Source organism: Rhodnius prolixus, unplaced genomic scaffold, assembly GCF_049639745.1.
Source record: "Rhodnius prolixus isolate KJV_2025 unplaced genomic scaffold, Rpr scaffold_7, whole genome shotgun sequence".
Lineage (NCBI taxonomy): Eukaryota > Metazoa > Arthropoda > Insecta > Hemiptera > Reduviidae > Rhodnius > Rhodnius prolixus.
Window position 1 is genome coordinate 39,553,098 of NW_027411582.1, and position 12,958 is coordinate 39,566,055.

A 12,958-nucleotide genomic window follows, 5' to 3' on the forward strand; every position below is an offset into this window, starting at 1 on the left:
TTTTCCGCTCCTCTTGTTCTTCTTCTTGGCGAAGGAGGAGAAGCCTGGGCAAGATGCGCTCCGAGCCAAATCATCCGTAATAATCATTATTCCGCACTTCTATCAAAGTTAATGGAAATCAAAATAAAATTTAAATTACGCATGAATATTTCATATCTCTGAAAGTCGGGCTGCCCAGTCCATTGCGGCTCTCTTTTTGCTTCTTGCTCTTCCTCTTCTTCTTCTTGTTCTCCACTCTTCCACTTCCGGTAAAGAAAACTTTGCAAAGATGTCCTCACTGAAGTAAAGTTCTTCACTCTTAAGAATAAATCTTTGGAAACTCTCCAAGATTGTTCACTTTCTATCTACCACCCACCAACACGGACGTGTATTTTTATTTTTTTTAAAAGGGTAGAACTTTTCCACTTGTTCAAGCGGCTTGCTGTTCCTACAGGATCAAGGGGGTAGCAACTTGACGCGACGACGTTTATGGTGCGTGTCACACTCTACAGTTGGGTTCGATAACTAGAAATATGTTATTAATTCCAAGTTTGGACAAAATTTAGCCGAATGATCCTTGGGAATTGTTAATTTTAGGGAAAGTTGATCCCAGAGTCTGAGAGACATTTGGTCTTATGTCGGTTTATCTGTGGTCATCTTTTGAAAAATTTGGTGATATTTTTCGATGCGGTTTCAATGATTGTCTTTAAACTTGTGATTCTCATTGAATCTTAATTCTGGTGGAGAGGGGTGGTTATACCTTAGTAACATTTCCAAATGGTATACGAGAGCCTCTAGTGGTAAACATATTGTTTCAAAACCCCTCTCTAATCACATTTTCCACATTTTCTGGAAAATAGCCTCTAGGTTTTTCTCCAGCTTTCATTTTCCAGGGAAGATCTATAGCTATGACAGGCGAAGGAGTTCATAAAGGGCTATTCGCCAAGGCTGACTACAGAATGAATCCGTCAAGCCCGTGGGGCTATAAGAATAATTGTAGGCCTATTAACGGCAACTGCAGGCTCAGAAAACACATGCATCGCATGGGCCTGGCAGATGATAGCCTTTGTAGGTTCTGCCAGGAAGAGGCGGTAACGACACTGCACGTGTTGAGTCAGTGTGAGGGGCTTGTCTGGGCTAAGGATTTTACTTCTCGGGGAGAAAAAACCAAGACCTGTGAGCTTTACCCAGGAGTCGCTCTCCAGAATTAAAAATCTGATTAAGCGGGCCGGTCCAGAGGGCGAGCTCTAGAGTTGGGGAACCACAATAGATCCAAATCGGTCGCAGTGGCGTAGGTCTTAAGGGCCGCCCTATTAGAATCTTATGTTATCTATAGCTATTATTTGGAAAACTTCTCTCGGGAAAACCGTTTTTCATGTGATGTAAATAACCTACACTTCTACCACAAAATCATTTCCATTGAATGCACAAAAGCATTTAGTTTTGAAATTCACAGTTTAAGCAAACGTTATGAGTTGAAACATTCAAATTGCCGGAAGATAGGATCCGGCGAGTTACTCATCAAGTCCGTCAGCTCTGATTCCAGCACGCCTGGAAAAAAAAGTGATTCAATCAAAGCTGTCCGCAGTGCTGCTACTAGAACTGCACGGTTCTTAATGTCAGTGTCAGTTCTGCTAGATGCACGCAGTAAGCTAGAACGGCTATTAATCTAGTGACGTGTCCACGTGTTACCCGATGCATCCTCGCCCATTAATGGAACTAACCGGACACTATGGACATTATGTTGGGACGCTTTGTATATTTAATGATTTCCGTTGTTTACAAAAAAGGTAACAACAACAACAACATCAACAAGAACAAGAACAAGAACCAAAACAATTTTTGAAAATGCCGTTTTTGCTCATTTTCAGCATCTTTTTGCTCAAAATCTATCAGATCTAGGTTGTTTCAAAAAAATTACGGTAATAAAGGAGGATTTTCCCTATATTATAAAAAAAATTTGGGTATTTTATCTTTTATAGAAAATGAGGAAAAAAAAGTCAAAGTTGGGTGTTTTTCAACGTTACGCTTTTTCGTGCAGTTTTTGACGATCAACCCTTATACAACTGTCCTACCGGACAGTTTTAATAATAATTTTTTACCATGAAATCGGAGGTCTTATCCCGTAATAAAAACACCTACACGATCAAAAAAGGCGTTATAAAGATATTAGGATTCAATTACCTTGGTAATACCGTTGAGAAAAGCTCTAGTGGCCAACGGTCCGGGGCCATCCACGGTCTTACCATCATCTTCCGGGCCCCAAGAGGCGGAGTAGATGTCTATGTGGTGGGGATTAAGAGAAAGTGCTCTTGCTTCCACAGCATCGCTCACCTGTCCATCCAGCATCCTTACTCCTGCAAAAGTCAGTGGAAATCCTAATTAAATTACTCTCAACAACATTTAGAACTAGAGCTAAAAATATATTTCGTGTTCGTTTGGTATAAAAGTTATTGCTTTAGTTGTTCTTAAAACTTTCTTGCTGTGCTTGCTCTTTCGAACAGCTGTTTAGACCAGAAGAACCTTTTATTCTGTTCTGCCTATTCCCATCAACCAACACATAACCTCCTTTAGATCGATTTTCAAAGAAAAAATGTTAATAATAAAAGCTACCATCTAAGTAACTACATTCACTAAGTCCAGAACAAATCTTCCATTTTTGATAAAACAGCCTTAAATACAATGAGGAACCATGAAAGGAAGCCTACCCATCCCTTCTAGTAACCTTAATGCAGTTTTGTTGGAAAAAAAGGTTCATATCAAAGTTCTGGATTTTTATGAGTGCAATGCGACTACCATTGGAAGTTAATATAATAATAATTATTATTTTTTAAATCTCAAAACAGTTCATTAAATAGTGCTTCCAGTGGAGACATTTTGATTGCCAATATTCCATAAGTCCCTCGATACTATTCAAACAAAAAATAAATTTTGAAATCCCTACAAAGGACAAAGTAATCATTGGAGCAATTGTTGAGAAATTATTAACCAAATTGAATTAGCAATAGGCTAGATTGCTCTTACAAACTCAATTATCAAGGGTTAACGTTCTACGAACCATTTATCACTTTTGTTTTCACCAAACCAGCATTTCAATAAATTTTCACGAATGCTCAGAGTAGGGGAAGAACTGGGAGCTTTGGCTTGTGGCGAAGTTAAAACTTGTGCTCCGCACGCTTGGTGTCGGACAAGACAATCTCTTAAGGGTTCTCGTCCTTATTGTTAGGTAGTTAAGAATGTTCTTTCATGACTGTAGATTAGAAAGGGGCATCGCCCAACATCTGTCACCCCACTGGATGCTCAGTTCTGCTAATTCTAACCGTTCTTGCTAGTTGTCACTAACTCAATTACTTGTAAAGTAACAGAAAAATCAATTGATAAATCTAATCACCTGGAAATCTATTTACCATTTAATAATGATAGAAGAGTGATGGCAGACGTGGTGCAATGAGAAAGACGAGTAGTGGATCTATTAGTCCGCTTGCGGTAATCTATTAAGTTTGCAAGTTATCAATAATTCTTTATTTACATATAGCACGCCATTCATAAATCATGCAACCGCTTCATCAATACCCAGGGCCTGTCTTCACCTTGCCCGTATAAAATATGATACACGGTTCTTTCATTATTTCTCATCTCGCTCTATTTTTAATTATTTCTTTCAGAATGGGTGGTCATTTGCAATATGTTGGATGCATAATTATTGAACATTACATAAAAAAGAAAACATAGCTAGTGCTCAACAGATGCACCTTTGTTCCAACTGTTTCAGTGCAATTACCCGCCAGCCAAAGACTGATTCTCCTCTCACTCCAGGTATTCAAGTAAATTTATTGGAATGCTCGTACGATTGATGCTGTAAACAAATGTTTTCAGTCATCAGCCCTTTAAACTTATAAAAACTCGAACATAACCAAACAATCTACCTTTGGCAACGCAAACGTGTTTCAGTAATTAGATGAAATGAAATAATTCCTTCTAGAGGCTAGGTGGGGCCTAGGGTTGGCAAAGGTGATCCCCTATACTAGAAAAAGAGATATAACAACTTAAACTTTTGGTACAATGAAACCATCACTAAACTCTATCATTGAATATCTCCTTTGCTATGTTATATCCACAATGTACATATTTCTCTCAATTACTTTACCATTGAATACCTCCTTCGCTTTAGTATCTACAATATACATATACATACTTCTCTCAATAGTGAAAATAGTTCATTACCTTTTAAGAACTGATAATATGCATATTATTTTTGGTTCAACTTTAGAAGTATGATATGAATTAAAATGCTCTGTTTTAGTCTGTTATAATTAATAAATTCTTTAAAGTATTAATGAATGTATAATGCAGTAAAATTATTTAAATAATATCAATTGTTTTATAATTTCTAAAATTCAAAGGATTTTAATGAGATTTAATGTTTTCTGTAAAGATTTATGAAATGTTCTTTGGGGTACGTTCAAGTACTTAAAATGTCTCCATACTGGGTGAGTTAATTGAATTCAGAAGAGTGTGGGAATATTTAGAAACCAGTTTGAATGTAATATATAAGATATATAAGCATTTAAATATAATATATATTTTTGGTACGGTATTCTAAATGGCTGAAATTATGAGCTGAAGTGTGAATCAATTGTTGGGTACTTGCTGATTTGTGTACCTTTTGGCGTTTAATCAACCCTTTATACCAAACTTTATAAACTGTAAGTTTTTCTTAAAGAGATTTATGGTTATGGGGAATAAACTTCAAGACAAAATCAAATTAAAAAAAATATAATTTATTTTTAAAAAGTTCTTTCTGCGTTGTCGTATTCGATGTCTTTAAAGTTTTCTGCTTTGCAAGGCCTGCTTTTGTTATTGTTTTTGTTTTTTATGAAAATAAAAGTTTATAGGATTTAAGGAATGACTCGCAACTAAAACAAAGAGAATTAGTTGAAGTTGAATTTGTTTTGATGTAGTCAGAGGCGGCAGCTGCATCAGCTTTCTCCAAAAGTTATTAAATAACTGTTCCTTTCACATAGAAATACATTATATCAGAAAAAAGATACTTTTCAATTGAGCACTTTTTATTTATTTTGTTTTGGCAGTTAATCGATAATCTAATGTTTTTAAGGATTTGTTGTTCTCGCTATTGGTCTATAAAAGCAGTTACAATCACGAGCGCTTGCTTATTCACTTTATACATGAGCAAAGAAACCTACGCACTAAAACTTATTTTTAGATTTCCATTCACTGGTGTTGTTTATACTGACGTTAAAAAAAATACTTCAAAGGTTATTCGCAAGAGTATTGAACTGGCAGTGCCCGTTTTTCTTCCCTTGGACTTTCCACTGTCTTAGTAAGTTCGCTAAATCTAAACGGAGGCGTCACTGCGAGGAATGGGGGGCGTGTAATGCATATGAAAGTGAGCTCAATTTATTCTCTTGAATATTTTCTTGAAACATTGAAGCAGCAATGTATTGCCATCGTTACGTCATAAATTCAGTGTAGAGGAGAACGAGGAAACCCAGCTCTACAGCATGTGTGTAGTTGTCGATCAAGAAGTGGAAGTGGTGGCCTTTGAGAAATGTGCACACTGCAAGTCCCTCCGGCAATCATATTACAATTCTGAAATATAACCTCTCTGTCAAATGCTATAATCATCCCCCAACTGATCTTATTTGTAGCCGATATGTAAGGCCCCCCCCCTAGATGTTTCCCTTTGTGTAGGTGAGAGTAGAAAGTCTGACACACTCAGACAGGTGTTCTAACTTGAGCACATCTCAGGTGACCCTTGTCACAAACTAGAGCAATAAATTTGGAACTTTATACCAAAACTTACTTCAAGATCAGCCCTAACTCTGGACGTGTACATCAACCCTTCTCCCATCGTCTATCCATCTCAACATATTTCTGTTAAAAATTCTCTTTCTCTAGAATAGTTTGGACAGTTAACAGGATGCCGAATGCATGGCAATTTATGCTCCCATTCCTGTTACTGGTTTACTGTTAGCCTCCGAGTTGAAAAAAGGTCGAAGGCAGACTCTCAAAAGAAGCATTGACGGCAAGGAAAGAGAGAACTTGCTTGCACTATTATGAAGGGCTCTCACTCTACCTTAGCGCCCGAAGACATAGTGGGAAATGCTAATTGATGTTGACTTTGTCAAAACGTAGGTCAAAAGGCCGATCAGCTGCTGAAAACAGGTTTACCTCAGGGGGTCGCAAATAGACGGTGGACGATAATTTCCAATGTAAAGAGTACTTCACCTCCAATGCTAGCGTTGTAGGCGACACCGACGCCGCAGTAAGTGTTGTAGGCTGCGGCTGCGACCTCTCCTGCACATCGTGTACCGTGCTTGTTGTCGCCGTTATCTCTGGGCATCGGGTCCATGTCGTTGTCGTTGATGTCACTGCTAGCCAGCGGGTCCTGACAACAAAGTAAGCAAATTTATTTTAAATTTCGCTCGGATATTCTATCCTCTGGACACCTAATAACATATTTGCAAGAATATATGCCACCCCTTTGTAACGATGAAATAAGATTCTGTATGGAGAATAAAGGGAAAAATAGTTGCAAAAGTCCAGCGAATGTAAAATAGCTTGACTTGAAAGCGTAGCTTTACTAAAGCTGACATTTTAAAGCCATTAGTATGGGAGGATTTGACCTTGTGCCTCTCACTAGATATCCCCTCATACAAATGCATATTTAAATTTACACTGGTTGATGGATTTTTGAAAACACATGGCTAGCTTTTTGTAAAAGTGTTTTCAACGATTTAATGGGTTCCGCATGATGCTGCTAGGAATTAACAATGTACTCATTTCTTCAACTGCCAACGTTCGCCCACTAATAGCACATTTCAACCAGCTGATGTAAGCTATCGTGCTAGCGCAGAACTGAACTATAATGGTTACTAGAGCTCCTCTTAGATCATCAAATCTGCAAGACAGTTCTTAGTCTGATCAACACACTTTTTCTCTTTCTCAACTACAGCTCAACAGCTCGAGCTTAAGTTGCACACTTCCATGATGATATGACCATATTATTTGGAACAGAAGGTATAGAACAAGGCAGAATAAATACCGGGACAGAGAACATCAAAGAGTATAAGGATGTACGAGTATTTTAGAATCCACAACAGCTCGAGCATTCCTCTCTACAAATCCAAAGCCTCTCTACAGATATCTTTTAAATGGGAGCTAAAAGGGAAGATCCTTATTTAGGCTAACTCCTTAGTCCTTCAAACCATCGGTCCATCAGCAGTTGATTAATTGAAAGAGATTTCTTTTTGCAGCAACAAGAAATGACATTTATTGAAATTTAAAGCCATGCCACTATCACTGCACGATTCAATTTTAAATTGTTATTACGAGCATTACATTGTATATTGATATAATAATAATATTTTAAACTTATACTTACACCCGGTACTGAACAAAAGAATATACGGGAAGTATTTGCTGTTCTAAGCTGTTCACTTAAATCTAAGTTTTACCAAATTAAGTTTACTTTTCCAAATGTACACTCTTTGAGGATGTTGCTCAAAAAACTATTTGGACTAATCAATCGCAACTAATTCGGCTCCAGTAAGCAAATGCAGTCTATTTTAAGCCTTTGAAATCAGTAGCTGTCGATCTGTTTCCGCTGGAGAGTGTTTAAGGCGAGGCTGCACTCATTTATGCATTTGTACAAAAGATAAAAAAATTCAGTCTCAACCAAAAAGTGTAAATGAAGTAGATTAAATAAATATGTCGCATAACAGGTTGTTCAGGGCCCATTAACGGGCACATATTAATCGGGATATTTGTTGAAACTTTTGACTTTGTCTAAATACTTTTTACTGGTGTGATCGCATCATATCAGTATTAATTTGCAACGGAAATGGATGTGACGAGTGTGAAAGAAGTTCTTTTTGCGCACAGTTTTGTGCGTGTGTTGGTTTTAGTTTGGCACAAACTCTACCAGGCTGAAAGGCATAAACAATAAATCGGAGAAACTACTATTTCCATTCTAAAAAGTGTCTTTCCGGTGCAAACGTATAACTTGGATCGCAATACTTACTGCTACGAGTGGCGAGAGAATTTGTTTTTGGGTTAAGCAAATGTACCCGATGAATTAGGTGGGAAAGTAAGTGACAGCGGCCAGAGTTTAGCGCAAATATTCGTATTTTGTAGGAGTTGAGCGATGTCCAGGCATGTTTATTGATCGAACTGAATGGCCGCACAGGAGTCCGTTTGGCTGCTAAATCAGATATCAATGTCTCCCTTTTCTGGCCTACATCCTGACACATCTCACTTTGCATCCCATGGCCACGCTTCTTCCTTCACTTCTCTCCAACAGGAAACCAAAGATAACATGGCCGACAATGTCTTTCACTTCCCTTTAACAAAAACTCTGGTGAGAAAAGGCACTACTATTAAAGTTCTGACTAACAAATTTAATTCGAACTTCGAAACATGTGAGACATATTAATTTCTTACCAACACTGTATTTGTAAAACGTACATTTGTCATTTTAGGGAGGCCTTACCCCAATCTTTTTCATTAAGCTACTCTAAAACAAATTTTTCTAGAAAGCTGATAAAATTACATACTAAGATGGATGTAATTTGTCTTAGAGTAGTTTAATGAAAAAGATTGGGGTATTTACGAAGTTGACAGAATATTGTACAAGTGGTTTCGAAATACACTCAAAAACATGAGTAAATCATCGAGTTGGTGAATGCTTCTGGTAGAAGGAGTTTTCTTCAACACTTTTAATCCACTTTAAGAAGCACTCAAGAGAAAGCAACGTACATTATACTAAAATAGCGCCTGAGAATGAATCCTCTTTCCCTGAAGTATCCCAAACTGAATTTTTCTGAAAAATGTTCGAAGTTAAAGTTGTGCTTTAAATATCTGTAATCACTGAATGAAGTTCAAAAAACATTGCAAGAAGTGTTTTTTGATAAATATGAAAATACTAAAATATCTATTGAGTTTGATTCAAGTTCTATATCAAGTTGGTTGGTACTTCTGGTCCGCCGATTTCCTTCAAATTGGGACAGTTTAGTCCCACAGTTCATCGGTAATAAGAGGAAACCTTATCACTGCTTCTTCCAGAAATACCCCTGATACAATATTCCTGGAAAAGTTATAGTTTTATAACGATCCAGGAAGATTGCTGGAGCTTCGGGAAGAATAGTAGGCGCCAAGTAGTCGAGGAGAGAATGATGACACTGGATGAAAAAGCTCTAAGAGTGATTACAGCTTAGCAGCCAAGTTGATTAATCAGGCTGTCCATCCCTAACTAGCAACACTAAGCCTCTTAATGGATAGTTCTCTTCCAACTTGTCGGGATTCTGCCCTCACGAGTCTTCCCCTTTCACTCTTCAACATCTTCCAGTTCCGCTGCTTTTCCTGAAAACTTCTGTGTCAGGCGGCTTCCTGCAGGAGAATCAATCGGTGTTCACTTCCAATTTGCTACATTATTCAAATCTTTCCATTAAGGAATATTAACTTCATTTGTTCGGGAAAGGCTTGGTTTTCTTTAAACACGGACAGCACATTTCCGGAAGGTAAGTCAAGTCTCAGAAGACAAGTCTACGTTATACCTCGATGTTTATAACCAGTACTGTTCAATGCAATCGAGCAACTGTGGTAATTGTTAAATTTTGCAAATCTTCTGTCTTTATCCCCCTAATTTTCAGATACTTCGGTCTTTCTTGCAGCGATTGATTGGCCGCCTTCTTTAACATAGGCCTGAATCTATTACTACTCTATTCCAGAGCTGAAAAATAGTGCATAAATATTAAATCTTCTAATCTACTGATTTTTTTCTTAAAGCAGACGCCGATTTTTGTTTTCCCCTGAATTAAACATTATTAAGCCATTGTGGAAATTCCAAACTAGTTCCATTTTCAGGACAGTAGATCAAATAATGAATAGTGAATCTGCCAAAGTTCCCGCCAATTTAACTCGGTAGTTGGACGTAAGGCCTCAAAAAGCCTTTAAAACGATCCGTATCTGTCCTGTAGCATAGAATGGTTATTTTATCTGAATAAAACCTCTCCAAATGAACTGCTCCGGATATCGGATTGATTTGTATGGTGGACATAAAATGTAGGTCATGAGAATTTGTTAAAACGTACCTCACTCTGGGAGAATCCGGTGAAATTTTAATTTAGAAGTTAAATCTAAATAACATTTTTCAATTTCCTGTCAAACAAACATGGGAAAAGGTTTTGGGAATACATGTAGATTTCCCACCGAGTTTTTCCTTAAAGGGCGAGACTACAAGTAAAGTTTTTGGCTTTAATTTTTTGATACTAAATAAAGACTGAATTTCTGTTAATTTTTACTGTTGTAAGGTATAATATTAAATGTCCGTTTTCATTAAAAGCGAAATGGCGAGTAGAACAATAATAACTATCTTCATTTAACAACTGACATTAACCTAATGAAATGTTAACGAAACCATTCCCGGAAATGAAAACGAATTTTCTCACTGGAAAGATAACTGAGCACATGATGAAGTTTTTAAGGAACTTGATCGAATACGCTAATCTTAGGCAGAAATTGTCGTTAGCCTAGGAAGTGTTAGTCCTTCGATTTTCCTCCTAGAAATAAATAAAACAAAAAGTTAAGTCTTTCTAGGGGTAAACAAGAAGTCCCCTTTTCATGTGGCAAAACCTACAGAATATTGAGGGCACTTTGCATTAAATCTGGAAATTATTCTGACAATGCCTGAAGTATCAAATAATATTATCAAAAGGCATATGCTGCTAGTAAAATTCCGAGGAATTCATACACGGAAACAGTTGGTGTATTCCTCCCAGTCTGGTGATGGCATCCGATTTTGGTAATACCTCGTAGCCGCCATTGATGCTAGAGTAATATCAGAGCAATATCAGAACGGAAGTACAGTTACTTTGGTTATATCTACGCAGTGAAAAGTAAACTCTTTTACAGCGTAAACACTGATTTTTCCCAATATCTAGATTTTATGAAAACTGAGAAAATTTGTATTCACCGCTTTGTGAAACTGCTTGACAAGTAGTGATTTAGTTGAGACCCCCCGCTTGCCGGTAATGTGTTGAGTGCAGCTCCAAGTTAATCTGGATTTATGACCTCAACGCAGCTCACTTCAATAAAGAGGAGCTTTTAAGCGATAAAGTGTCGCCATAACAACAACAATGGCCATCTGTTACAATATTACTCCATTCTGTCAGTTTGCTCGTATTATTTTATTTTATTTTGTTGCGCTAGCCCTATAAAAACGTGGATATCTTAGTCTGACCATTCTCATTTCCTGTTTGTTTGATTTATCTTTATTTCTCTGCAATTTGTCCTACGTGTTTGCAGTTGAAATGGTCTGAAAACATATCGGTTCACACTGTAAAAATAATTCGGTGTAACGGGAAAAGGAATTTTGAATTTCAAGTATTACAAAGAATATTTCACAATACAGCTGTTTAATATGCATTTTCTGTCAGGATATGAAGGACTTGCGAGGAAATGAGGAGATGAAACTGTCCAGAAAGGTGTATTGGCTATCAAAAGGGAACAAAAGGAAGAGAAATAGGAATCGATGAAATCTCAAGTAGACTCTAACTTCCATCTACTAACTCTTAAAGAAATTGTGTGGGCGGAAAACGTTTTGAGGCTAACAAAGAGATGACAGCAGATTTAGAAAGTGTATTTTTGCGCATCTTCAGAGTATTCTTAGTATAAATGTTGGTCATAATGCTGAAAGAGGACTGGATTGAAAATTAAATTTGCAAGTTTTGAGCTAAAATACCGTGAATTTCGTAGTCTTCAACCGTGAACTAACCAATAGGTTTTGCCTAACAATGAACTGTTTGTCGCCTACTTCGAGAATTACTTTCCACAACTCTGCTCCTCAAGAACTTTCTTCCAAGTCTGCTATCTAAAGGTTTAACTTCCTCAGCTTTGCTAACTGTGATTTCAAAATCTCTCCTGATCCTAAATAAACTGCTCCACAAAAAAAGTGGCGCACTTTGAAAAAAGCGTTAATTTTTTGTTTTATCACATTTTGGGGAAAGATTATTAGTTTTAATTGTTTTCATAAAATGTCAGGGAACAATTAATCGAAACAAGGTCCAAAGTTTCTTGAAAATAGAGAAGCAATTCCTCGTTTAATCCCCTTCGGTTTTTTTGTGTAAACAACAACATGAACTTTACCTCAACAGTAAATAAATTTATTGACCTCTACAGTTGCGTTTAGACTTTTTTCAAGCTGAAAGCCTTGCAAACTCTGAATTACAGCAGAGCAAGTGGCCCGTATTATTGCATTAGTTGAGGATGGACGGAGTCAGCGGTACGCAGCACGAACGTTAGGGTTGCCTGAGACCACCGTCCGTAGAGCCATCCATCGTTACCGGGAGATAGGCCTCTGCACTCGTTGACAAGGTTCGGGTCGACCAAGAGCCACAGAAGCACTAGATGACCGATTTATTAGAATTCACACTCTAAGAAATCGTACATCAACTGCTTCTGAAACAGCTCAAACACTGCTTACTGTTCGTGGAGTTTCACTCAGTGCCGAAACCGTTCGAAGAAGGCTTGCTGAAATGAATTCACGCTCTAGGAAGCAAGCCACAGGACCATTGCTCACCGTAGACCATCGGAGAGCCCTTCTAGAGTTCGCTAGGGAACACCGCAACTGGTCTGAGAACGATTGGAGAAACGTTCTCTCTTTAGACGAGTCCCGTTTTGCTCTCTATGCATCTGATGGGAGGCGACGAGTTTACCGAAGGCCTGGGAAGCGCTACGCTCCGTGCAATATTTCTGGTAGACTACCATTTTGAGGTGGTTCAGTGCTGGTGTGGACTGGGATTTCTATGGAGGCTAAGACTGAGCTCCACGTGTTCAACAGGGCAATCTTGAATGCAGATTTGTATGTGAGGGAAATTTTGCAGCAATATGTGATACCCTATGCACCATTTATTGGGGAGAATTTTATTTTTATGCAAGATAATGCCAGACCACAACTGCC

At 37.8% G+C, this 12,958-nt stretch overlaps 2 protein-coding genes across 5 annotated transcripts in view; one reads left to right on the plus strand and one right to left on the minus strand.

Annotated features, from left to right (window-relative positions):
• LOC141447621 (uncharacterized) overlaps window positions 1-12,958 on the plus strand; it is a 475,629-nt gene that overhangs the window by 51,461 nt on the left and 411,210 nt on the right. The gene's annotated exons all lie outside the window — the stretch shown is intronic.
• Window positions 1-12,958, minus strand: part of LOC141447616 (furin-like protease 2) — a 546,208-nt gene that overhangs the window by 17,979 nt on the left and 515,271 nt on the right. For all 4 annotated transcript variants that reach the window (XM_074115349.1, XM_074115348.1, XM_074115350.1 and 1 more), the window contains exons 5-6: window positions 6,229-6,388; window positions 2,164-2,336 (exon numbers count right to left, since the gene is read on the minus strand). In XM_074115349.1, coding sequence (XP_073971450.1) covers window positions 2,164-2,336; window positions 6,229-6,388 — 333 coding nt within the window. The remainder of the gene's footprint in view (window positions 1-2,163; window positions 2,337-6,228; window positions 6,389-12,958) is intronic.